This window comes from Trichomycterus rosablanca, chromosome 25, assembly GCF_030014385.1.
Source record: "Trichomycterus rosablanca isolate fTriRos1 chromosome 25, fTriRos1.hap1, whole genome shotgun sequence".
Lineage (NCBI taxonomy): Eukaryota > Metazoa > Chordata > Actinopteri > Siluriformes > Trichomycteridae > Trichomycterus > Trichomycterus rosablanca.
In genome coordinates, this window is record NC_086012.1 from 4,581,803 (window position 1) to 4,609,512 (window position 27,710).

A 27,710-nucleotide genomic window follows, 5' to 3' on the forward strand; every position below is an offset into this window, starting at 1 on the left:
GAACATGAGCCTGGCAGATGAATTGATACAATACAAATCATTCATAACAGAAAAAGAAAAATGTCCTAGTAAAATGCTCAAAACCATGATAAATTTGAATTTACAGTCAACCTTTCCAAATGTCTACATAGCACTTAGACTTTTTTTGACTGTGCCTATCACAAATTGTGAAGGGGAGCGTTCATTCTCCAAACTGGCTCGTATTAAGAATGAACTCAGGATTAGGATGCGCCAGAACCGCCTGAACTCACTGTCACTTCTGGCCATTGAATCAGATTTGGGCAGACAGCTTAATTTTGATGAATTAGTGGATGACTTTGCAAGAAAGAAGAGTAGAAAGAAACTTATATAAAATAGATTCTTGTGTTAGGGTTAGTTATTGACAGGTTGTTTAATGTATTAATTTATGTTTTTGAAAGGGGGGGGGGGGGGGGGGCGCGTGGAGTGGGGGTGGGGGGGTGCTTCCCTGGGCAACTCTTTGCCCAGGGGCCCAGACTATCCTTAATCCGTCCTTGGTCAGTACATTGAAAATGTCAGAACTGAAACGGAACCGGTTCAGAGTCGAACAAAGTGCGGTTCTCTTGCTTATTAATAATATTGCAAACAAGGGTGACCTAAAGGGAGTGGGAAAGGTGGTTTGTGCGTTTTGGATGGATGATTCCATCCAAAGACTCTGACTAGACAGGGGCCCAAATGTCCATGGAACCTAATGCATTCCCTTGTCAGGGGGATACAAATTCCAGTTATGTCTCAGCTTCAACTCATGGACAGATAACGTTATATTACTTTTAGGATTTTTTTAACAGAAAGTGGAGATCTTTCATTTCCCTCGGGATCAATAAAGTATCTATCTATCTATCTATCTATCTATCTATCTATCTATCTATCCATCCATCCATCCATCCATCCATCCATCCATCCATCCATCCATCCATTAATGACTGCAAGCTGCCCAGGTTCCCAACATCACATTACAAAGTGCAGCTATTTTGCTTATTAGTAATGTTCTAAACAGTGATGACTTAAAGGAGGTGGGAAAGGTTGTTTGTGCATTTTGGATGGATGATTCCGAGACCCTAAGTAGACAGGGGCCCAAATGTCCATGGAACCTAATGCATTTCCTTGTCAGGAGGGTTAAATTCACATTGGCACCCTTGATCTCACACAATAAGTTGATGCAAAACAGTGTCATATAGTGCTTATAACCAACAATCTGAACACTTTTGCATTAAGTTAAATTTAATATCTCATTTAATTAAAGATCAGCTCTCGAACATGTAGTACATGAGTTGTCCATGCATACTGTCAAGATACATTTTTAAAAAACAATGGATGAAAAACTGTCATCAAGATTATACAGATGCATAGGTGGGTGTGTATGCCCTTGCAAAGAACTGGACATGAATAGTTTGGGATTTGACCCATATGGACTAGAACACAGATTGACAGGACCCGTACAGACATGAATCACTGTCATGTTATCACTGTCAGATCCGTAACTCATTCCCTTAACAGAAGACAGTAGGTACACTAAGGTACAATCGTCTGTCTGAGCTATCTTATCAGACACCGTTGAGGACACAGACGCAAGCCAGACCTTTTTGAAGTTGTGTTTGGTGAAAGGAGAAAGCGTATGGGGGGGACAAATGGGTAAAAGTTGAGGACTAAGTCGTGAGTCAGGACCTCTGATGATTCAGCCAGGAGGAAGAAATGATTGATTCTGAACCACAGAACCTGCTGAGATGTCCAGCGTAGTAGAATGAGTGTCGGGTGGAGAAGAAAGAGTTTGTTGTTCTGCTTGAGCGCGGTGTTATCCTTGGTAGTCTTCTTATCCTGGTCTTCTTATCAAGTGGAGGGTTGTGGGATGACCAGGACAACAAATGAAGAAGAAATAGAAAGGGGAGAGAGGAGCAAGAATGATGGATGAGGGTCAATCTGGGTACATTTTGCAAGTATTTTACATCACTGTATCTTCACCTCAAGGTAGTAGAAGTAGAAGTAATTGCCCCCTTACCAATTTCATTTGTTATTGTGTATTTGGCAAACATCATAATTTTAGGAGGCATTCAGGTGGCACAGCAGATTGTTTCGAATCTCAGAGGTTGTACTGGCCGGCTTGGCATCCACATGGATATAATTGCCCCTGTAATGGATTGGCGTACTATCCATGGTATTCCTGCATTGTACCCAGTGTTTCCCCGCCACAACCCTGCCCAAAATAAAGCGGTTGCTTAAAATAAAATTAAATAATTTCAGACCATAAAAAAGGCTTTTAATTTAGGTCAGAATTTCTATTTTTCAGTATGACCCCAAACACTACAATTCCAGTTTAAAAGAACTGGTTTATTTTGGGAGCGTGTCCGGCTCGTTCCTCAGAAATCAGACAAAAAAAAGCAGAAGTACTCGCCATTGAGCACGAAGAGGCCAGACGGAAGCAAGGGAAGCCAGTCATGACAGGAGTTTAGTGGGCCTCATTTTAAACATCATCTAGGGACTAGTGTGTCTGTGTAGTTCAACTTTCACTACATCTCTGGTTTTTACTTCAGTCCAGCTGAGACACAAGCTTGTTCGGTTTATTGGACTCTGATGTCTTTGAGTGTTGCACTTCAGTTGATTGAGAGGTATTGATGCCTGGATCCAAATTTTCCTATAGTAAGATATACTATATGGCCAAAAGTAATAGGCATTTGACCATGAGCTTGCTGGACATGGTGTTCCAAAGCCGTGGGCATTACTATGGAGTCACAATCTATAACATCCTTGGGGTGTCCACATACTTTTGAGTGTTTGTTGACAGGAATTGGGATTCAATACTGACTTACACTCATCAGCCATAACATTAAAACCACCTCCTTGTTTCTACACTCACTGTCCATTTCATCAGCTCCACTTACCATATAGGAGCACTTTGTAGTTCTACAATTACTGACTGTAGTCCATCTGTTTCACTACATACTTTTTAGCCTGCTTTCGTGCTGTTATTTAATGGTCAGGACCCCCAGAGGACCACTACAGAGCAGGTATTATTTAGGTGGTGGATCATTCTCAGCACTGCAGTGACACTGACATGGTGGTGGTGTGTTAGTGTGTGTTGTGCTGGTATGAGTGGATCAGACTGGAGTGCTGGAGTGTCCACTCTATTAGACACTCCTACCTAGTTGGTTTACCTTGTAGATGTAAAGTCAGAGACGATCGCTCATCTGTTGCTGCTGTTTGAGTTGGTCATGTTTTCTAGACCTTCATTAGTGGTCACAGGACATTTGGTTGGTGGACTATTCTCAGTCCGGCAGTGACAGTGAGGTGTCGTACTAACATACTAACACACCACCACCATGTCAGTGTCACTGCAGTGCTGAGAATGATCCACCACCCAAATAATACCTGCTCTGTAGTGGTCCTGTCCATTGAAGAACAGGGTGAAAGCAGGCTAAAAAAGTATGTAGAGAAACAGATGGACTACAGTCAGTAATTGTAGAACTACAAAGTGCTTCTATATGGTAAGTGGAGCTGATCAGTGTATGTTATATATATTCTTCTTAATCCTCACTACTTTCACTACTTTAAGTCGGTCTGTCAGTATTAATTATGGGTCTGAAGGTTCTACCAGGGTTTGGTGGTCATCAATAATGGATGTTTACTTGTGTCACCATTAATGGTTTTTCAAACACACCCACACACGAGGGTCAGAGTTCAGGCCTCTGAGGTAAGTGACTGAACTGTGTGACAGGCTCAAGGGGAAAAAAGCTTAAGGAGAAAACCAGTGGAAGAAGAACGTTGGTGATGGTTTTGGTAGAAATGGGTTAAGTTTGGTGGGAATTTAACATCCAGCAGTGCATCAAGGCAATGTAAATACACTGTATGGCCATAAGTAAGTAGACACCTGACTGTGAACTTGCTGGACATCCCATTCTGAAATCATAGGCTTTAACAGAGTCCGGTCTGCTTGGAAGGCTTTGGACAAGATTTTAGAGTGTGTCTGTGAATTCTGGGTCCATCCAATCTGATGTTGACATTGAAAGAAAGAACCATTATAGTCCCTCCACACTGAACTCAAACCATGTTTTTGTGGACCTCACTTAGGAAAAAGGCTTTCAACCCCTCAGAGATAACCAGCCATGTCTGTGTGGACACCCCTCTATCTGACCCCTGGATCGTGTTTCTTTAAAGTGACACTAATCTTCATAAGACGCGTATACAACAAGCGCTTGGCATCTTTAAATCTTGCTAACAGAGGGTGTTATCAGGTCCATGCCAGCAGTGGAATGTACAACAGGGAGGAATCCGGTGATTCATGGAGGAGTTGCTCGTGGACGAAATGCAGGTCAGCAGACGCCAGCCTGTATAGCATCATCTGATCCAGCGCTAGACAGGTTTAGTGCGGCTCTTTGTTTGGGTTGTATAAACCCAGTATTAAACAAGTTGGCATGGTAGGTAAAGTGTAAATAAAAACAGAAAGCAGTGAGTTTTAAACTGTTTCTAAAGAATTTGGGCACTGGGTGTGGAAATTCTTACATGCTCTTTAATGCATATTAATACTAAATGCTTCATTATTTTGTCATGGTTGGCTTGGTGCCACCTGAATTCTGACTGGGCATCTCAATAGCATCAATTTTCCCCTTCATTGTTGTTTTGCAGTCATATGAGCTCTTGGTCCACATCTTGCTATCTGGAACTGTACTGTGCACCAGTTTTCCACATTGTCCATGTGATGCTACCACCACCATAGTTTACAGCAAGGATGTCATTACCTGGCTGATACGCATTTATTAGTCCACAAGCTAGTGATAGGTTATTTTTTCTTCATAATGGCTAAATTTGGTTTATTTTGATAAATTTTGATTTAATGTGATTAAATTATGACCAACTTCTTCAGTCCACACCGTAGCGGTGACAACCCTTGGTACAGTAGGTGTGATATGTCATTTAAATGAAGTTTGTTTAGTGGTTCAGGTACATCAGAAGACATAGTTCGTGACTCACCTCTCAGGCTAGCATATTAGCATATTGTTAGCTATGCTACCTAAACAGCTACCTCAAAATGTCATTGGCATTGACAATGTGCTCAAGTGGTGGAGCAGTCTGTTACCCTAGGCAACCACCTCTGGGATCCAGGTTCAAATTTCAGCAGTGCTATTAGCCAGTCGGGCATCTACACAGACATGTTTGGATATGCCTGAGGGGGGTGGCAGAAGCTCTGCAATAGATTGCCGTCAAGGTAGGCATAAACAGATTGGCGCAATAGATTGGCGCCCAATGTTTTCTGGTGGAACATTAGATCTCCTGAAGCTTTAAGAAGATCTTCGAAGTGAGACGTCCAACAACACAGATTTGTCGACCCTAATTCCCCTTTGACAGCACCCCTCTGATAGATTGCTGCCAAGGTAGGCATAAACAGATTGGCGTAGTAGATTGGCGCCTGATTGTCTAGGGTATTCCTTTGCACCCCAATGTTTCTGGTGGAACATTAGATCTCCTGAAGCTTTGATGTCTTCAAAGTGAGACATCAGACAACACAGATTTGTCGAGCCCATGTCCCCTTTGACAGCACTTAGGAACTAACAGGTTTGCTTTGCTTGTGATTCCTCCATAGGGCTACGCTTCATCCATAGTCCAGGAAATGTAACATCATCCTTGGGGAAACCAGTGACCATGAAGTGCAACCTTCAGGGTGATGGAGGAGACGACGATCCTCCCGATGTACTGTGGTTGAGAGAGGGCCAAATCCTCGAGCTTGCCAATACCAACCAGGTGCAGCTGCCGATCAACGAGGAGACCTGGCTGGTCACCAGTACACTCCGGTACGCAGTCTACCTTCAATATGGCTCATTTCTGTGTTGTGCATTCTGTTGTCTTAATAGTCTTGTTTCAACGTTTGCTGTATGTGGACACTTTGTGCTTTGAGGTCTGTAAAAGGTTGGTGTGGAGAAACTCCAGTGCTAACTGCGCCAACTCTACAGACCAATACCAGAACAAATCTGACCAGTCCAAAAGTCCCAGCCCTAACATGCCCACTGTGACATCTTCCTTAGCAGCTATAACAACCTATGATCTTTTGGACAGGCTTTCCACAAAAGTTCGTGCTGGACTTGTCAAAGCATGGTAGTACAAACTATATATAAAACAAGGAATGCCAAATAAGGTGCCCTTCATTGCCTGGTTAAGGTACCAACATGAGTAGTGGAGGGTCTTCTTAGTAATGGAGTCTTTCTTCGTTTGCAGGATCGAAGCCGTCAAGCTGTCGGACATGGGCGCCTACCGCTGTGCAGTGTTTATCGGGGATGACAAGACAATGTCCATTGAAGGGCACGTTCAACTGGAAGGTAAGTCGTTGTTTGTAGTACTTATTGTCAGCTCGTATATAATCCAAATATGGGAAAGGAATGCAGTCGGTCTGCCCGTGTATCCTACAGTCTGATTCATTTCAATGTTATTGTTAGCCAATAGCTCGGCATCTGAACCGGTTGAGCCAAGTACCACTCCTGAATCTAAATTTTATGTACCACCTACTGTCTAAGTCCTCCCACAAGAGCGCAATAGTTCCATGTTTGCATGTCTTTTCCACTGAATGGAAGGTTCAGTATCCTTGTCTTGTGTTTTGGAGCCATATTTAAATATTGCCGACACTAGCAGTGCCTCCATTGGGCCCAAAAACAGGTATACTTGAGTCCCACAACTGCCAATTGGCCACTGTTGGGCTCGAATACAGGTGTATTTAAGTCACACAATTGCAAAGTGGCTACCGTTGACCCTAATACAGGTGTATTTGAGCCCCACAATTGCCAAGTGTCTACTGTTGGGCCCAAATACAGGTGTAGTTAAGCCCCACATTTGCCAAGTAGCCACATTGGGCCCAAATACAGGTGTATTTGAATCAGACAGTTGCCTAGTGGCCACCATTAGACCCAAACACAGGTGTATTTAGCCCCACAATTGTCAAGTGTCCACTGTTGGGCCAAATACAGGTATATTTGAGTCCCAAAATTGCCAAGTGGCCACTGTTGGACCCAAATACAGGTGTATTTGAGCCTCGCAATTGCCAAGTGGCCACTGTTGGGCCCAAATACAGGTGTATTTAAGCCCCACAATTGCCAAGTAGTTGCCGTTGGGCCCAGATACAGGTACATTTAAGCCCCGCAATTGCCAATTGAACAGTTTTGGGCCCAAATACAGGTATAATTGAGCCCCACAATTGCCAAATGGTTACTGTTGGGTCTAGCAGGTCACCCGAGTACACTGTATGATGACTTTTTCATGTCTCTTCCAGGTCTTCCTCATTTCTTGGTGGAACCTCAACACATGTCTGTAGTGGCCAACGTCAGCCTGACTCTACACTGTGTTGCTCACGGGCCTCCCGAGCCAGTCCGGATCATCTGGCTGCAGGATGGAGCCCCGCTAAACAAGCTGGACGATGCCATGGCTCTGTCTCCATCCACCCTCAACCTCACAGGTACTAACATCCCTCAAGTTTAAGTTGGCTATGTTTAAGCCAGGGAAGGCTGAATAAGGTTGAAGTACCAACATAAGTGGTGGAATGTAAAATTGCTGTTTACACCAAATTTGCAAATTACAACAGACCACACAATATTCAACTTTTAGGGTTGGTAAACCTGTGCCCACTGTAGCACAGGAGTTCAACACAATGTGGTCTGAAGATGCTTTTCTGCCTTCTATGGTTTTAAAGAGCCTCTAGGTCTAGATTTTGACCTCTGACATCTCTTAAGGTGTTTCCATCCACAAAACTTCCGCTCACTGGACGTTCTTGGTTTTTCATGCCGTTCTGTATAAACACTGGTGACTGTTGTTCTCACGCAGTTAAATCAGTCCGTTTTGTTCCACAATGTCATGGTTAAAGTCACTTAAATCACATGATGTTCGGTTAAACAATAACTGGAGCTTTTGACCTGTGGCTGCAAAATGTTCTGCATTGCTTCATTGACACGTGACTTTTTCTATCCTCCTGAAATGAAACTTAGAAAGAAAGTAAAATCAATCATGACTTTAAATCACATTCAGTTCTGGAGCTTTCGTAATAATGTAACAAAACAAAACAAAACAAGGAACTCGAGCCAAGAACAAAAAAATCCTTTGTTCGAAGAAACAGGTTCATATTGAAAAACCGGTCTGTAGAGTTCACTTACTTTCAGTGATTCTTAAAGCGTTAGAACATTCAAGCCCTGGACTGAATCAAAGTGGATCCAGCATACTAAAACACTGGCTAAAATTAGACTACATCCAGTGTGTCAGATCATGGCATGGCATTACACACTTGCACACTCCATTACACACACATTGGGGCAATTTTGAACACCCACTACATCTTCAACATTTTTATAAGGTAGGAAGAAAAACCAGAGCGAATCCAGGTCTCTAAGACCTATATTGCTGTGTGGGTGGCACCCACTTTACCAGCTGTGCGTGATGTACAGTAGGGTCATCATGAGGTGTCCATATACTTTTGGTAATTTTAAAGCTCAAGTTTACAATGCCCTAACTTTAAGTATTGATGTGGCAATTTTGTATCTCCTATTCACCTCACTTGTACGTCTTTGGACTGTGGGAGGAAACCAAAGCTCCATGAGGAAACCCACACAGACACGGGGAGAACATGCAAACTCCACACAGAAAGGACCCGGACCGCCCCACCTGGGAATCGAACCCAGGACCTTATTGCTGTGAGGCGACAGTGCAGTCAGACAGTACTGACTGACTCCTACCCAAAAACAAAAGCTCTTTGAAAAGTGTGCATTCCTCAACCTAATCAATCAAAGTCTTTACACAAACAACACGTCAGTACTGGCTACACGGTGAAGGTTTAGATCTTTCAGCAGGTCAGTGTGGTCAGGTTTCCAGAAGAGAATTGGGATGAATCAGAACATTAATTAGCCTGGTACAAATTCCCACTAATACTGTAATCTTTATATTCTTGTGGAAAGCTTTTTCAGAGGAGCAGAGACTGTTAGAGCTGCAAGGTGGACACAAGTCCATATCAATCCTTACTTTCGGTCATATAGTGAATATGGGACAACTTGGTGTCCTTCAGAGCAACAGTAGACGACAGGAAGACCTGCAGAAACGTTTGCGATCAGAGAGTTGATTGTAGGAATGTCATTCATCACATAACACACACACGCACACACACACACACACACACACACACACTTCAGTCTGGCAGCAGGCCAGGTGAAACTCACCCAGTAGGAATCTGCCCTTTTGTGGCTGGTGAAAGAGCGGCAGCGGGGAGAACAGAGAAAAGCACGGCTTGTGTTTTGAACGCCCGCCTTGCCATGCCAGCTTGATAGATACGGCTTCAGCTGTAGTTCCAGCTGCACAGACCTGCCGCTCACAGCAGTGACTCATAAAAACAAGAGCGACGGGCAGACCGGCGGACCGGCGGGAGACGCCGGTGAAAGGGCTAACGGATTTGAGTCATCTGGAACGGTTGACCATCGGTGGGCACACTCACGGTTTTGGAATGAGACGACTCATGCCGAGCACCACTCGCACATCTGTTGGTGCTTAATGCAAACCACTGGCTGCTGCCACAAACCTTAACGGTTCTGTGACCCACCCTGGAAAAATAATCAGCGTTTCCTGATCCTCAGTCCAGTTAATCAGTTAGTTAGAATACTAAGACTGTCCCAGTAGATGGGTAACTGGTGCACTGCAATGATGCCTCTGTGTCTGTACATTATATAAAGTAAATTTTGAAAAAAAGTTTAAACATGGGCACTTGTGGCATAGTGTGTCTCTCCGTACGCTATACGGCTCTCTGTGAGACTTCAGGCTTGTCAGATGAGGTGCGTGATGGTCTGCAGCTCTCCTCGTTTGGACACCCCTGGTCGAATCCTTAAATATGACATTTTTGTGCACATTTTGACACATTACTTTATTTGTTTGCTGAATTCAACATGTTCCAGAGTGGCGCAGCGGGGTATTACGCCAGCCCACCACTGCTGAGATCCGGGTTCGAGATCCGACCAGGCATCTACACAGACATACTACTGCCACATCTAAAAACAGTTTAAACACAATAACCTGATATAAAGAAATCCTATCTTGTCCTGGCTTGGAGATCTCTCACATCCTCAACGATTAATCCATTAGTGTTATGAAAAAAACAAACAACACCATTTCCCGTTTAGCCACAGACGTCCTCTTCAAAATCTAGAAGGGTTTAATCATCTAAAAACATGACAGAACTTTCAATTGCGTCAATTCTAAGTCTGAGCATTGTTATTTAGATAGCTAGTTTAACCATGGTGCATTGAGACATGTATTATTACTGCTTAGTTGTTTGAGAGGAAAAATGACGTATCGGATTAGTATCGGTATCGGCAGATAATCAATTTGCAGTATCGGCATCGGACATGGAAAAGTGGTATCGAGCCAGCCCTAATATGTACATACAAAATTGAGCAATATCCATCAACTGTCATGACCCCATGACCCTCTGTTTTTCTCCTATACAATGAAGACACAGTCTCTATTACCGACACCCATGGTTTATGGGTTCATACGGGTTATGTAGCATGCGCCAAGAATCCAGAGTTGGTCAGTTTCCATCTAAGAGTCACAGTTTCATTCAGTTTTGTAAATGTCAGCATATTTGTTCCGCAAAATGTCCAAAAAGTAGAACTGCTGAGCTCTTTCTTCACCCTGATTCACATTCACTCGTCAGCTCTCCTCAAACACTCACAGTCATACTGAGTCACACTGAGAACGACGTCCTCGCAAAGCACGCGAGGCCAGATAACCAGGACGAAACACCACGTCCATGTCCGCCCCCCCCCCCAACCCAAAACCACAAGCTTGCTGAGATTGTCTTTTATTTCTGATACACGATTTACTTTTTTGTGTCATTTTTCAGGTCTCAACAAAACCAGCTCATTCTCCTGCGAAGCTCACAATCGCAAAGGTGTCGCGTCGTCAGGATCCGGGGTCATAAAGGGTGAGTGTGTCCGATTGTGTAAGTTGCGGCGCTGTGGGTTCAGCAGTCTTTCTTTGTTCTGGACTTTCACATCCCTTTTCTTTCTTCTGCCTTTGTTGTCGCACGTTTAAATAACACAAAAGCTTCTTCAGTTCTGTGACTCAGAACACAGGCCAAAAGTCCATACGATGTAATAAATAGTAATTACATAATTATGTGCAATTCCAACATTAAGGATGTGACATCTAGACATATTTTCATTTTAAATTCTCTTTATTTTACTTATTTTTACTTACTTTACTCTTTACTTATTGCCTGCACAGTCTCAGCAATAAAAGATCACATGACTAGACTTTCTTTCAAAAATTATAAGGAATGAAAACCAACTGTCACTACGAAAATGTCCTTTAGTAACAGAGCAGATTCACAACACACAACTGCAAAAATTGAAATTGAACCCAATTTGCAGGATGCTTAACCAAGGTGGAACAATGTTGTGGTGTATTGTGGTGGAAAAACCCTTAACCAAATACCTATTCCACAAACTGGTGCAGCCCGTTCCCAGCGTGGGTCCAAACATAGGGACCACCCTAGAAAAGGGGTGTTACTTCACTTCTCTTGTGATGTCTGAAAGTTGCCGTGACTTCCCAGCAGTATGCTGGCATCATACGCTGGTTCCTAATAGAGGAGCTTGCAAATTGTGTGAGGAAGAAACTGTAATATATAGAAACACTCCCACCTGGAGCGATTTTCACCCAGCAGTCGGGCATCTACGTACAGATATGATCGGCTTTGTCTGGGGGGTGGGGGGCTTCGAGGCCCTGCGATGGCTCGGCGACCTATCCATAAAAACGCCAAACTGCAACCACTGGTTTTAATCACCACTGGTTTTAATGAATAACGTTTCCATTCCAAGTCCATACAAGCGTGCCGGTAGAAACCAGCTATGCTATTTGCATTTATCAAGCTGTAGATTCAATATTTTCCCACCACAAATGTTACTCATATATGTCAGACTGTGGACTTATGGGATATGTAGTTTATTTGTCAGACGACAACAATGCAGTTTTAAATCTGAGGGTGTCTGAAAGGAATTGAGACTTTTCTCCCCAGTTTCCTTACAGTCCTGTTTTTTTTCTTTCTCTCCAGTTCTTCCATCCCAGCCCAAAGACGTTAAAGCCCTGGAGGTCAGCAACTCCAGCGTTAGTCTGTCATGGTCACCGGGGTTTGCAGGAGTTTACGCCATCAATCACTGCACAGTTCAGGTAACCGCAAAGTTACCAATGTACTTTGACCTAGGCAGAACTCATCATGCATGTCTATGTGTGTGTGTGTGTGTGTGTGTGTTTTACTTGCAAAGACAGCGAGTAAGAATCCTACACTGCTTTCTCTGGTTTTGCCGGATCAGGTTTCACCGCTCCAGAGGCTCCTCTGCTGTCTTGCTAGGGTCCTGGTAGAACCCCGAACGAACGGACGAGTGTATATGCGTATGGGTTTGCAGTCTAGCGCCACCCTAGAACATCTGGTTCTGATAAAAGCACCCCTTTTGTGCCCCATATTCTTCTTAGCTCCCCCACTCCCAAGCCATTAGGGGGGAAATGTGTGGAGATGATGGCCCGCTGGATTCGTAAAGGAAGGGGAAGGGGGGGCAAATCATAACAATCCAACGTGAGGTGAACCCGAAAACCCGAAAATGATACAATACCTTGGAGAAGGAGAAAGAGGAGAGCGAAGAAAGAAAGAAAGCAATCAGACAAGGAAAAAACGTTCAAATGTGGATAGAAAGAGGAAAAAAAAGTGTGCAGGGATTCACATGCTGTAGGAATGTGATTATATAAGAGGAAAAATAATCACGTTCATCTCCGAAGAGGTGAGCACGACCAGAAGAATGCCACTGCTGTGTGAGTCACAATTCTAAACCTTCTTGTCACTTAAACAGCCTTGTTGTTTCCGAATCAACTCTGAATCACTGAGCTGTGACTCACAAATGACTCTTTGCGCAGCTCGCGAATAGGCGCCCGTGCCAGGCCGAGATCCTTCCTGCCTTTTGAACAGATTGACTTCTTGATTAACTGCAGAAGTCTGACTCATTGCCTCTCGCATACCACCGTGATTGACCGTTCGACCATTCCCCCTACCCCTAGCCTCTTTTGCTCTTTTCATTCGATTCGTCATCGCTGCCTTTGTTTTGGCTCAGAATTGTACAAAGTGTCTTTTCACTCGCTCAGATGACTGGTTGGCACAAACCTAATGGCCGAAACGTACCCTCAAATCGAATCTATGTGACCTTGTTGGGCATCCTGTTCATAAATCATGGGCATTAATATGAACTTATGAACCTTTTCTGTTGTTCCAGCCTACACTATCTTGGTAAGATTAAATAAGACTGTTCAGACTGTGGGAATTTGTGTCTGTTTAGTGTAAAGAGCATTGTGAGGTCAGGTACTGATGTTAAATGAGATGGCTTGATCATTAAGTATGACATTCTTAGACTAGCATTGACCTTACTTATCCAGTACTAGACTCGCTCACATATTGCACTCTGGGTAATGCAGTTTATATATGGTCATCACAACATGGTCATTATACACAGTCACAATACACCAAAGACTGAGGTGTAGAAGTGCTGGTACTGTGTACCATTAAGTACTGGCCTACATCAAGCACTGGGTGTAATAACCTTAGTGTTCGCTGTCCCCCTTGGTGAGATTCGATTGGATTTAGACCAAAACAACCACACCGAGACCCTTGAGAGAAGGCAGAACCGGTCCCGTCCCAAACAATCTCTTCAAGACGTGCCCTCAAAGTGATTTGGGCGTTTCGTTAATGTCGGTTAGCCTGGTATATCGCCCAGATAATGACCACAGCTATAAATGAAGTCTTGTCTGCTGTTGCTTAATGTTTACTGGCAAAGGAATTCACACTAGTCCAAAATACAGGACCCGTTTTTCTGTGTTTACGTTCTTGCTCCAGCCTTAGACACACTGACCAATCAGTGTAGTGGATGTTCTCTTGGTTTTCTTTTCATCACTTCATCACTCAACTGATTCCAACCAGAAAAGCTAACTGTAGGTGTGAAAACGGCTTTAAAGAAGGTAGAAAGTATTAAATAAGAATGTCATTTTTTTCCATCCACACCTTTTGGGAGAACCGAGCACATGCGTGAGATCTTCCCATCCCAGCAGAAGCTCTCTTCAACACAGCCGAACACAATTTGAGGCGGTACACCTTAATGTGGTTTAAAAGCTAATTCCAAACAACATTCACGCTGGCGCTCGGCCTCTTTTGTTTCTGTTTGTTGTTCGGGCTTTGCAACGCCAGCACGTTCCTCCTTCCCTCCAGCGTTCTGCTGATCTAAAGAATTTTCACGTGTCCTGCTGGGCTCAGAGCGTGTCTCGCGCTGCAGCCGAATCCTAATGAGCCCAATAAATGAGAATACGGTTCTGGGTAGACGAGCAGCCAAGGACGACTGGGCTGAATGGTTTGTTTGGGACTTATATGGCTGTAGGAATAAGAAGATTAAGAATAAGACAAGTGTCAAAACACTTGCCACATACAGTCAAGGGGAAGAAGGATCGTGGAGAGGGGGAAGTACAAGGGATTGCTTCTTTTTTGTGCTGAAATGAAAGCAAATGTTAAAAATATGCCTCAGTCATCAGATTCTCAGCTTTACCCATTATTCCCCTCCATTTATCATTATTAAGTGCCTGGTGTGATTGCCCGGTGCCCGGTCTGGTTCCTCTTAAGGTTTCTTCCTGTAATTTAAGGTAGTTTTTCCTTGCCACTGTCGGCCCTTGGCTTGCTCAACAGGGGTTATTGGTCTGTTGTTCCTAGACTCTGTAAAGTTGTTTCAAGACAATGTCTTTAGACTTGACTATTTTACTCCAAGTCTAGGCTTTAATAACACTAATGAAGGCACATCGCAAAGTGAAAAGACTTAAACTGTTCGACCAATGCGATCTTTCAGCCTGACCAAAATGCGAGAGTCGGTAATGACTAAAATTACATATAGATAAGCTCATTTGAGAAAAGCAAACCTGCCTCAACATCTATCTAGATTGGTCTCGCAAGTGCAGGGTTCAATGCCCGGGTTTCTGCCAATGGTGTAGTTTCCACTGTGTTGGAACTTCCGCTTTAGCCCCACCCGAAAGTCTGTTATAGGGTTTTTTAAATGTAAATGTTTCTGCAGAGCTCTTACTTGCTTTGCTTCAAATGACACCTTTATCAGTTGAATGATGCAGATTCTACAACCTACTGCTAGTCTGTATGACCTAAAGTTGGGTTACAACATGATAAACCATTGGGAAATCAAAAGCAATCTTTAATTTGCTTCCGTTGTAGCCTAGCGGTTAAGATACTGGACTAGTAAGCAGAAGGTCGATGGTTCAAACCCCACCACAATCAGGTTGCCACTGTTGGGCCCTTAAGCAAGGCCCTTAACCCTCAATTGCTTAGACTGTAAGTCGCTTTGGATGAAAGTGTCTCCTAAATGCTGAAAATGAAAAGTGTAAAACATCACCCAGAGATTCAAAAGTTCAAGGTGTGTTGCAAACATGGTGAAAACTAAGGAGCTGCTCATAAAAGCTGAGAGATGCTGATGAAGGTTGTGACAGATGTGTCAGTGGCAACAGTAGGAAGATCATTTAACAACCAGGGACGTCATGGTTGGACACACACCACTCCTGACCAAGAAGTTCAGAAAGGGTTGGGTGGAATATGCCAGAAAGGATAGTGAAGCCAGATTTGCTAACTCTCATGTTTGCATCTGTAGGTCAAACCATCAGGGTCTACAACCAATCATGTGATCTACAACCAGAATGTTAATGTTAACGTTCCACCAGCCAGTCATCTCATCTCCAACCTAGAGCCGTTCAGCCAATATGACGCCAGAGTGGCCTGCCTGAGCAGCCAAGGAGTGTCTGAATGGACACCATGGGTGCCAGTCAGCACCAGTGAAGGAGGTAAGTACTTCCTTAATTCATATTACAAGAATTAGGAGCTGTTTTGACATTTTTGTCCACTATTTTTTTCCTTTATGTTGCAACCTTGGACATTTCGTCCGGCTAGAAGAGGCCCATGTTTGGAAACCCGCTCACTGAGAAACGGAATAAACACTTAGACGTTTTAATAAATGGCACCATGAGATGACTAGGAGCGTAACTGTTGTTAGTGGACTGGCTCATGGCGGACGAATACAGGATGCAGTGTTCACAGCCGAGGAAGCTTCTATTTCTGTGACCGGTTTAAATAACTTACGTGCTGTTTATAAAGAGTAGGTACGTCAGGTTCATCCGTCTCCCCCGCCCACTACCGGTCACCGTTTCAAATGTAAACATCCAAACCCAAGGTAGGGTCCGGGAAGCGGTATGAGGATTACTCTGGGTAAAAGACATCTAAACGTGTCTACGTGTGAAGTGACTGGGAGGCTTTTTTTTTAATGCCCCGGGACGGTAAGCAAGGCTCCAGGGTGTCTGTGTAGCAACACTGCCATCACATTCGAACCACAGTGGGTTTTTCCATGGCAGCTAATGGATGCAGAAGTGTTTGGGCTGAGAGAGAGAGGAGGTGGAAGGAAGAAGGTGGGTGACGGGTGCATTCCCTGAAGTTCCATTATAAAATCTTTTCCGTAAACAAAAGGACGAGTGCTGGAGCGAAAGGTTATTGTGAGAAAGAGAAGATGGGAGGGTATGGAGCATGACTAAGAACTTTTTTCTACAATCTGAACTCCCTTTTGTGTCTTTTTAATGCTACACAGCAGCTTTAATTTGTCTACGATGGTAGAAGTGAGAAGAATTTTGAGGGGTGAAAATGTTCTTTCGCGATTTGGCAAAGCCTTGTGTTTACTGAAGCTGTCCAGTAAGGAAAAATGACTGACTACCCTTTGCTTTCAGTGTTTATTTTCTTTATAAAGAAAATTATCACATTGCTTCATAAAAAGAACATAAAAATATTTAACTTAAATTAGGAATAACAGTTTGGAAGTAACTCCATTGCCCTGTTCAGAGCCCTGACCTTAACACTATTCACTATTCCTGTACCTTAACCGCTGAGCTACCACTGCCTTTGCCACATTCCATATTGCATCAATAACATTAAAACTACCTGCTTGTTTCTACACTCACTCACAGCTCCACTTACCATATAGAAGCACTTTGTAGTTCTACAGTTACTGACTGTAGTCCATCTGTTTCTCTATATGCGTTGTTAGCCCCCTTTCATGCTGTTCTTCAATGGTCAGGACTCTCTCAGGACCACCACAGAGCAGGTATTATTTAGGTGGTGGATCATTCTCAACACTGCAGTCTCACTGACATGGTGGTGGTGTGTTAGAGTGTGTTGTGCTGGTATGAGTGGAGTTTTTAAACCTCACTGTCACTGCTGGACTGAGAATAGTCCACAAACCAAAAATCTCCCCCGTGGGCAGCGTCCTGTGACCACTGATGAAGGTCTAGAAGATGACCAACTCAATCAGCAGCAATAGATAACAGCAGCGATCGTCTCTGACTTTACATCTACAAGGTGGACCAACTAGGTAGGAGTGTCTAATAGAGTGGACAGTGAGTGGACAACTCCAGCAGCGCTGCTGTGTCTGATCCACTCATACCAGCACAACACACACTAACACACCACCACCATGTCAGTGTCATTGCAGTGCTGAGAATGATCCACCACCTAAATAATACCTGCTCTGTAGTGGTCCTGGGAGTGTCCTGACCATTGAAGAACAGGGTGAAAGCAGGCTAAAAAAGTATGTAGAGAAATAGATGGACTACAGTCAGTAATTGTAGAACTACAAAGTGCTTCTATATGGTAAGTGGAGCTGATAAAATGCTGATCAGTGTACATTAGTACTGTGCTTGTATTTTCTTGTGTAAGGGTTTGGGAGGATAGATTTGGGATTTGGGAGGAACGAACAAGACTCAAAATTTCCGGGTGTTGTACATTTGGCACGCTGATCTATGATGACCTGTGTTTGGCAACATCACACTGAACACGTGTTAGTGATTCAGACACGCTGTATATGCCGTGCTTGTGTACACTGGTAATCTTTCCCTGTCAGTGTGAGCGAGTGTGGCGAGTTTTGAACATTGGCCTCACGTCACGTGCTACATACATCATGTCACGGGCGACAGGATGATCAGATTATCACCCTAATCCCGTTCTGCCACTCCCTTACCATCGGTCTTTCTGTCCTTCCTCCACAAAACCTCCAAATTCTGCGCAGGAATGCGTCTCCTGCATTCCCCAGCACGCTGCTCTTACCCTTCCTCCGGCTTTTCGTCCTACGCCCTCCTTCATCCTCCCACAAACCCTCTCCTTTGACCCTGCCTGACCTCGGATTTCTCTTCACCCAAATAAGAAAAAGGACAGAGTGCAGCCATGGACTGTGGGAAAAGGGAAGTAGGGACAGAGAGTGTTGCAGGCAGAAGGGAAAAAAGTGGAGGAGGGAGTAAAAACAACAACTACTGGTTTCCCAAAGCCAGCTTTGCCTTAGGGAAAAAGAGAGAGAGAGAGCGAGTGAGAGACATATGCAGTTAAAGAGAGAGAGAGAGAGTCCCAAATGTAGGAATGGAAAAAATTATGAATCATATTTTTTTAAAATAGTAATAGGTCCATTACTGCAACTCATTCCTTTTTCTTTACTATGATTAAAAAAAAACTATACTCATGTGAAAATTTGATTTGAAACCCTGACAGCTCTGGGAAACATCATCCAGACCCCTTCCTGTACAGCCCCAATGCGGACATCATCCAAGGACCTTAAGGAAATGATCCATTTGCAAATGGGCTGCCCCTCACGTCCCAAACTGATGCTTTCAGAAATGGGCAGCCAGTTAATACTTGGGCATCTGGCTGGTTATCACCAGGAGGTCAGCTGTGTATTCTGACACCTTCCTATCAGAACCAGCATTAACCTCTTCAGCAATTTGAGCTACAGTAGCTCGTCTGTTGGATCAGACTCCCCAAGTGTGTCAATGAGCCTTGGCTGCCCATCTCCCTGTTGTCGGTTTACCACTGGTTCCTTCTTGGACCACTTTTGACAGATACTGTCCACAAGAGCTGCAGTTTTGGAGATGCTCTGACCCAGTCATCTCGCCATCACAGTTTGGTCCTTGTCAAACTCATGCAAATCCTTACGCTTGATTCTTTTTCCTGCTTCTAACACATTAAGTTTGAGGATAAAATGTTCACTTGCTGCGTAGTATATCCCACCCACTAACAGGTGCCGTGATGAAGAGATAATCAGTGTTATTCACTTCACCTGTCAGTGGTCTTAATGCTATGTAATATGTACCAGGGTATTACCAGCAGGTTGTTTAACTTCTGTACATTCCAAGGTGCATCCTCGTACCACCTATTTGTCTGGTAATTGATTCCCACGTGCCTGGTGGGTTTGTCATGCCAGTTGACCTTATGCCATAGCTCTGATGTCCAGTTCTGATGCCTCTGTGCTCGTTGTAGTTGCTTTTGATGTATCTGCAATTTGAGCCAGAGTAGCTCTTCAGTGGTACAGTAACGGGGTAACAGTGGTAGCCTGGTGGGTACAGCTTTGGACAATCAATTGAAAGGTTGAGAGTTTGAATCCCAGCTCTGGCATACAGCCACTGTTGGGCCCCTGAGCAAGGCCTTTAACCCTCTTTGCTCCATGGGTGCCGTACAGTGGATGTGACATGGGAAGAAAGTATTTCGTTGTGCTGTACACCTGTATGCGTATCTATTCTATTCTGTTGGTCTATTCCAGACTCCATGGCCTTTACATCCTTTGGCGTCAGAATCTTGGCCAGCCAAAATGTCAGCGTTTTGTGGCTTGTCCCTCAATTGACGTATTGCATATTTCTTTATTTCTGGTATTTTCAAAGCAACTATAAGGTGTTCAAAGTTCCTAGACCATGTTTTGTTTTGTTTAGATTAGACCCAGACTTTAATAACTCAGCATTACCTGCTGAGAAGCACCCTGGACCCTTGATTCCACATAAAAATAATAAGACCAGATCTGTGCGTGAGTCACTTTTAACCGCTCATTTAGTTCGCTGGTTAAAATACCTGCGGCTGCGAACAGCAAACGACGTTGATTTGTGACTAATTGCAAGGAGGGTTTAAACAAGAGGTTTCTGGCCTCGTAAAACGAAGGGAGCAGATGTTTTAAGAGGCATGATGGGAAAGGCTTGACTCATTAAGGGCTTCAGTCTACTGCGAATGGTTAGCGGTGAGTTAACGTGAGCTTTGGCGTAGACGTTTCGGTCTAGGACGGAATGGTTGGATAGCTACTGTTCCAGGGTATTTTCGTAGCATTTTCACTTCTCTATTAATATGCGCTTTGGGTTTTGTTTTGCTAACTGGCGGAGTCATTTTTTTCCATTTAGTTGTGATTGTTAGTTTGTGAGAAAGTTAATGCTTTAATCTTGATCTGTTCTTCTTTTGGTTTCATTGTTTCTTCCTCAATTTAAAGTCCCCGCTCGCTTTTTTCTACATTCACTTCTTTTTTTAATTCTCATTCTATCCTGATTTGGGTCATGATGGGTCCAGAGCCACCCAGAAAGTGTAAATCAACCCTAGACAAGACGCCAACCTTTGCCAGGCAACTCACATTTGAACGGAATTAAGTACTTTTTTGGGATTTGGAAGGTAGTAGGAGCATCAGGAAGTCGACAGAGACATTGTCCAGTGACCAGAGGCTACAAATAATCCTAGGTCCTCAAACTCCAAGCTGCCCTATTGCCTGTTTGCTCATGCTTTACTCTTGGGATGCGAATGTTGCCAGTTTCTTTTGGCAGCTGGTAATTAATCGCCGTTTGTCGAAGTCTTGATGCTTTATTGATTAAAACGCAGCATATTGGGCGCCCAGGTGGCGCAGCGGACACGGTTCTGCTAGGGCGGGATAACCGGACCATGTGGGTGTGGTCTTCAAACACTGTGTAAGGAGAGGCGCCTGTACAGAGTGCATAGGTGAAAAAGGGTTCCACTAAGGGCTGCGTGCGGGTCAGAAGAGGCGTGAGCAGCAATGTACCCACCTCGACTGCAGGGATCAGGGATCCCCCAGTAGCGGAAGACAAATTGACTACGCAAAATTGGGAGAAAAGCAGCATATTGTAGTAAATGTGGTGGTAAATATTCACCCACGTTCTAAGCTGCCTATCCTAATCAGGGTCACAGGGGTGCTGGAGCATATCCCAGCTCTCAGCGGGCACAATGTGAACAGAAACTTCCCAGACGGGGCGCCAGTCCATCGCAGGGCAGTGGTAAATATTTCTGGAGATGGTCAGGGTTGTGACAGGTCCTGCCCACTGGGCGCAATGCAGTAATACACTCCAAACAGGGCGTCTAAAAGTGACGTCTTTGTCGGCTATTGAATTATTAACATCCCTACTTTACTATAAACATGGATTTAGTTACCAGGTTGTACACAAAAGCAGAAAAAGGGTGCGGTCAAACAGGCAGAGGGACAAATAGTGAGTAAGGCTTGAAATAGGACAGACGTAGTTAAAAACAGAACGAGGGAAAAAAAGGGACCAGTCGTGCTTTCTTAGCACTCAGCCAGAACCACATGTGGAAACAATCAGGCACGAAAAGCAGCCCGATAGCATCATCAGAATTGCACCATGTTTCTCAAATCCCAAGCACATCAAAATCTCAGCACATGTGTTTGTGTACGGGTACGAAACAAAGAACTGAAACCTGCGCTCTGCTTAAAATGGGAATCCAAGAAAAAAAAATAAAGAAAACGAAACACATCTGCACTCTGAACGTTAGGAACCTTCTTGGATAGACGTTCACATGGCTGGATTGTTTTCGTGATCTTGGCCAGCGTATGTTTTTCTCCTTGTGCTCTGGAGCGGAAGACGAAGCAGTGGGAGGGTAGGGGGGACGGGGTACAAAAGGAACAAATAAAGGGGGACCAAAAAGGCAAAGGGACATTCCTATGTGTGTGTTGGCGTTTGAGAGTTGGCGTTTACTTTCAATCGACTTCTGCATCTTTTGCCTTACCGCTGACCACTTCTGCCCAGTAGATCTACATTCTCTGCATTCTCAGTTCCTGTGCCACCACAAACCATCCATGACTCGCCCACACCCTGAAGACTCCACACTGGCAAAACAACTTCCTGCCTGTCCTCTTCCGTCCACAACTTTATTGAAAAGTTGATAGACTGTATGGCCAGAAGTATGCATGCACCCGACCACGAGTCTGACCATGAGTACACTTCCATAGAGGCTTTCCACAAAATGTTATGCTGTGAGGTTGGACCAGAAGGCGTGGCTCACAATCAACATTCCAATTCATCCCAGAATCATTCGGTGGGGTTGAGGTCAGGACTCTTTGCAGTCCTCTGGAGCGCCTTTGGACCAAACTTGTCTTGCTTTGTACAGGGTCTAACGGTCATGCTGAAACAGGAAAGGGCCTTCCCCAAACTGTCATACAGAAGCATAGCAGATAGCAGAGCTGGGATTCTAATTCCTAAGTTCAAGATCTTAGTAGGTGTTTAGGCTGCTGCGCCAACCAGATGTTTTGGTGAAGGTTCAGGAATGGGAGCTTTCTGTAGACCTTTTGTTAGACAGAACTGATGGGTCTTGCTCAAGGGCCCTTCAATAACAACCTACTGTACCTTTTGTAGTATATATATATATATATATATATATATATATATATACTGTATATATATATATATATATATATATATATATATATATATATATATATATATACACGCAACCAGCAGGTTGGTTAACTTCTGTACATTCCGAGGTGCATCCTGGTGCCACCTCTTCTGCTGGTAATCGCAACCTACTAACCGATGAGCTACTGTAGTTCACCCTGTTCCCACCAAAGCATGATTCTCTCTATGGTCATGACATTAATCAGTAGCACCTCTTGCCAAGAAGAAACCCCAAAACCTTGTTATTTTTCCTCTAACTGAAAAGTATGGAGTATGCGACGCAACTTCAACACTCATACGTTTGTGTGTTTAGTTCCAGAAGGTGCTCCTGTGAACATCACTGCTGTGGTAAATGGAACAGAGGTGCTGATTAGCTGGGATAAACCAAATGGAAGAATCAACGGAGAACTGCAGGGATACATGATCGAGTACAAAACGCCGAATGTGGAGCAGGTAACATAATTTAGAACCAAAGGTGCTTTTTTACTCCTGTTAACCTGGGTGCATGTGTTTGGACTGTGGGAGGAGGAAACCCAAACTGCTCCATCTGGGAATTGAACCCAGGACCTTCTTCACCGTGTTGTCTGCTTGTTGGACATTCTATTTTAAAACCACAAGCAATAATGGAGATATTTATGGCTTTAAATCTGCAGCCTACACTCAACTGGTAAGAGCTGAGAGACTTGGGAGTATTTTAAACTGGCCTGGTGGGACGGGGACGGGGATTTACCTTGTGGGTGAAAGTGCCAGATGGTTTTCCGTTGGGGTGAGGCTTTCACACATGGCCAGCATGGATGTTGTTTTGGGAGGAGTTTATGATGTACACCCGCATACCTTGCATACCTTGTACTAGGTGTACAGTGAGACACTAGCGCTATGCTGTTGCCTTTATATTTAGACACTAAGGTGTTTTAAATTAACAACAACACTACTACACCTGATGCTTTACGGTCATAGGAGTACACCACTACACTAAAAATGGTTCACTATCTAAATAATAACTGATGAATCCCCTCATATCGGGCTTCCTTTTGATAAGTGGAGTAGATTGTGGTGGCAAAGTGTACAGAGCATCAGTCAGTAAATGTATACCCACAAAGTTCATCTGTACAGTGGGTGTAGCTTATACAGTATGTGCGTGTATTAAAGAGTAAACACACCAATGTTGGTTTATTAATTTGGCATTATTTTAAGTAGACGTGTCCTGAATTTTTGCTTTCCAGGTCATGCTGGACATGGTTAACGATACAGAGCTCACTGTAAACCTGTCTGTCCCGCTATCCAACATCACATTCAGGCTGTGCGCCTACACAGGCGCCGGACAAGGGCCCTGGACTCCCATCCAAATACTCTCCCTCACCCCTGCAGGTAGGAGAACTAGTGGGAGCTTATGGATTAAACAGTTTTGAATCATATTTCCCTCATTTATGCATCAATTGTGATGATTTTCTTTTTTTTTATTATTTATTTTAGACATTGGAGATCCATCTGCAAGTGAGTAACACAAACACACGTTCTGTCTTTATGAATTATGAATGGTATTTTCTACTTTTTTTCCTTTCTTCTGCTTTCGGAACGGGAAAGGGGGGGGGGGGGGCACTTCCTTCTCTATTTAACATTCTGAAAAAGGAAGCAAGAGAAAAGACAAGAAGGGAACAAAAGAAAGCAAAGGGGGGAGGAAGAGTCATAAATATTTAGCACCAGAAACATCTCTGTTAGCTCTATAAGCACCGCCTTGAAGAAAAAAAGCCATGAAAAGGGAAAAAAGTGTCACTGACATGCAGTGAAAGAGACACAGAAAGGAACATGGTATAGGAGGAGGGTCCAAGATTGGAAACAGAATGTGAGAAATGAGTTACAGCATACGTTAAGGAGTTAAGCACATTAAATAGGAGGCACACGCCCTGTAGTGAAGTCCAGCTTGTACACTGAGGTCATGTATGAGCAAATTATTGACCACAAATTGCCTAAACAGATGGTTTTTCTATTTTTCTACACTATATTGCCAAAAGTACTTGACCACCACTCCTAATTTGAGTTCAAGCAAACCAGTGTGTGTGTGTATATACTCACTCACTGTTTTATCAGCTCCACTTACCATATAGAAGCACTTCTTAGCCTGCTTTCACCCTGTTATTCAATGGTCAGGAGGACCACAGCTGGTGGATCATTCTCAGCACTGCAGTGACAATGACATGGTGGTGGTGTGTTAGTGTATGATCCATCACCCAAATAATACCTGCTCAGTAGTGGTCCTGGGAGAGTCTTGACCATTTAAGAACAGTATGAAAGGGGGCTAACAAAGCTGCAGAGAAACAGATGGACTACAGTCAGTAATTGTAGAACAACAGAGTGCTCCTATATGGTCAGTGGAGCTGATATCACCCCTACGTTGGGTGAGAAGGACTAGCACCCACCCACTTTGACATTGTACCACTGTTACCTTCCTAGTTTTCTTTTGGACGCATCCCTTCTATAATCTATCATATCATCTGTCCTAGGTCGCATGTCTTCTCCAGTATTCTCTTGGCACTGGTGGTACGTCGTCATGGCGATAGGGGTAGCCATATCGCTGGCAGTGTTCATGGCCATTTACATGGCAAAACTGAGACGGAAAGAGACACGGTTCGGGTGAGTGATGATCGGTTCGTTGAAGCATTCATACGTTGTACAGTTTAAGCTCAAGGGCCCAACAGGAGCAACCTGGCAGTGGTGGCGCTTAAACCAGTGACCTTCTGATTACTAGTCTAATACATCTAGCACCCAAGAATCAGGTGTTCACTCCTTACAACCATTTCAGGGTGAAGAGAAAGAGAAAACCTAACTACCAATGACATGCCGGTTGGTAGACTGGCTACTCTAAACCACACCTAGCTGTGAATAAGAAAGTTAGTGGTTGAGTGCATGATGGAAAATGGATTGGCGCCCTATGTACCCACCATAAGCATTATTCAAATGAAGTGGTTCCTAAAGATTTAAAAACATACACCATATGGCCAAAAGTATGTGGACTTGGTACATCTTTCAGCAACCGGTCTGGCTATTAATTAGAAGGAGTGTCCACATACTTTTGGCCATATGGCATATATGCTTATATGACTGTTATAATTAGAACAGTAGTGTTATTAGACACCCTGCTGTATTTAATAATTCTGCATGTGTGTTTTCGTAGTGAGGCGTTTGAGCCCATGATGGAAAGCGGTGAGCTGGTGGTCCGGTATCGAGCCCGTCGCACCTACAGCCGACGCACCACCGAAGCCACACGTGAGTCTCTGCTCAGTCTGAGCTCCTTATTAGAATCATGTGTACTGAGGCAGCTGCATAGGTAGGCAGTAGGCAGCATGGCAGCTCACTAGGTTTTCAGACAGACCCCAGGTTTACTGTCAGAATTTTGTTTGGACCCAGGTCAGGAACCTGTCTGAACATGATGTAAACTGAACTGCAGGAACAGCAGGAACTGCCCTCAGCACAGCACTATACATTACAGCCCTGACAGGCTTAGTTCATCAGTGCCCCTCAAGCCAAAATGTTTCTGCTTAATGAACGACTTTCAGTGTCTGACTTACCTTAGAACTTTCTCTAATTTAGTCATTTCCAATTCCTGTGTGAATCTGTGTCCAATCTGCGAACACTTCTCACCACCTGCCAGTGTTGGGTTCCCCGCCACTCAAGCTGGATTCTCACAGAGAGCGATGAAGAGTCACGCTATGCTCTATGTGAATCCTCCTGGTGCCTTAACCAGACAGCAGAGATTGCAAGTTTGCAGAGGCAATTAGGAGAAACCAGTCCAACCCATCCTATCTCATCTCATCTCATCCAACCTTCCCTCACCTAGATGTGGCCAACTGTCTATCAAGTCTGTTGAGTGTTGGAAGAGACTCAACAGACTCAAGAGCTTGTACTCTCATAGTCCTTTACCATTGATGCGAAACTGCCCTTCTACTTACTCATCACCAATAGTTGATTGATGTTTTTGCATAAAATGAACATCTGTAACGGCAGCACAGATGCTCGCAGGTGGGCGCCCAGGTGGTGCAGCGGGATATTCTGCTAACACACCGGTGCAGAGATTCTGAAGTCCTCGGTTCGAAACTCACTGTTGCCACTTGGCCGTGCCTGCAGCAGACACGTTTCTATGTGGGTGGGGTCTTCAAACGCTGTGTAAGGACCCTGAGAGGCACATGTGTAGAATGCATGGGTGAAAAAGAGTTCCGCAAAGGGCTGCGTGCGGGTCGGAGGAGGCGTGAGCAGCAATATACGTCGTCACCTTGTTACTACTCTTTACTTCCATTGCACAACACAGACCGTTGATGATGCATCCTTGGCTCCCAAAAATTGGTGGAAACGAGGGCCGGTTCTCTTAAAAGAACCAAGGTTCGAAGAAGCCTGAACGGAACCGGTTCAAGAACCAGAGTTATTTTGGTGGAAAAGCGCTACCAGCGAGCTGCCTTGCTGCCTAGTAGAGAGGATTCTAATAAGACATCGAACTCATAAGGTGAATTACCTCAGGGCCAAGGCCACTTCTCATCACCTGTCAGTGTTGAGTTGAATGCCATGGTGGAAACGTGGGTTGGTTCTCTATAAAGAACCAAGGTTCGAAGAAGCCTGAACGGAACCGGTTCAAGAACCAGAGTTCTTTTGGTGGAAAAATGATATCTGTGGTGGTAAGCTAGCATGTCAGCTCTGCCAACCCAATGTTAGAATCTCAGACTCGGATTTATAATCTGTAGCAGAATTAGAATCCCAGCTTGAACCCAAGTTCCAGATTTATTATGCACAGTTGCAACAATTCCCTTTGCATCACCCATGTTACAGAAACAAGGAACAAGGAAGCCAAGGAACCATAAGGTTCTAGGTTTTAAGTGTGAAACAATGTGTGGTTATGATTTGTAGTGCTCAGGATAGAATTATGTGGAATCCGAGATAGAGAAAATGCTTGCTATGTGTGCACTTAGCAAGGATTTAGGATAGGAATTAGTGGCACATAAACACACTCAAACACACACACACACACACACACGGTGTCACATTTCAGTGTGTCGGTACACGCTCGTACATTCAGGTCTCGTCGTGTTGCCATCACTGATGTCTCAACTCGCCCCGTACGACATAGTGACAGAGGAAGAACG

At 44.1% G+C, this 27,710-nt stretch overlaps 1 protein-coding gene across 1 annotated transcript in view; it reads left to right on the forward strand.

The window, feature by feature from the left end:
• LOC134302585 (tyrosine-protein kinase receptor UFO) overlaps nt 1–27,710 on the forward strand; it is a 41,007-nt gene that overhangs the window by 1,037 nt on the left and 12,260 nt on the right. Inside the window, exons 2-12 of the mRNA XM_062987732.1 lie at nt 5,591–5,798; nt 6,220–6,320; nt 7,265–7,447; nt 10,868–10,948; nt 12,077–12,192; nt 15,699–15,888; nt 22,895–23,034; nt 23,805–23,949; nt 24,055–24,075; nt 25,083–25,212; nt 25,754–25,845. Coding sequence (XP_062843802.1) covers nt 5,591–5,798; nt 6,220–6,320; nt 7,265–7,447; nt 10,868–10,948; nt 12,077–12,192; nt 15,699–15,888; nt 22,895–23,034; nt 23,805–23,949; nt 24,055–24,075; nt 25,083–25,212; nt 25,754–25,845 — 1,407 coding nt within the window. The remainder of the gene's footprint in view (nt 1–5,590; nt 5,799–6,219; nt 6,321–7,264; nt 7,448–10,867; nt 10,949–12,076; nt 12,193–15,698; nt 15,889–22,894; nt 23,035–23,804; nt 23,950–24,054; nt 24,076–25,082; nt 25,213–25,753; nt 25,846–27,710) is intronic.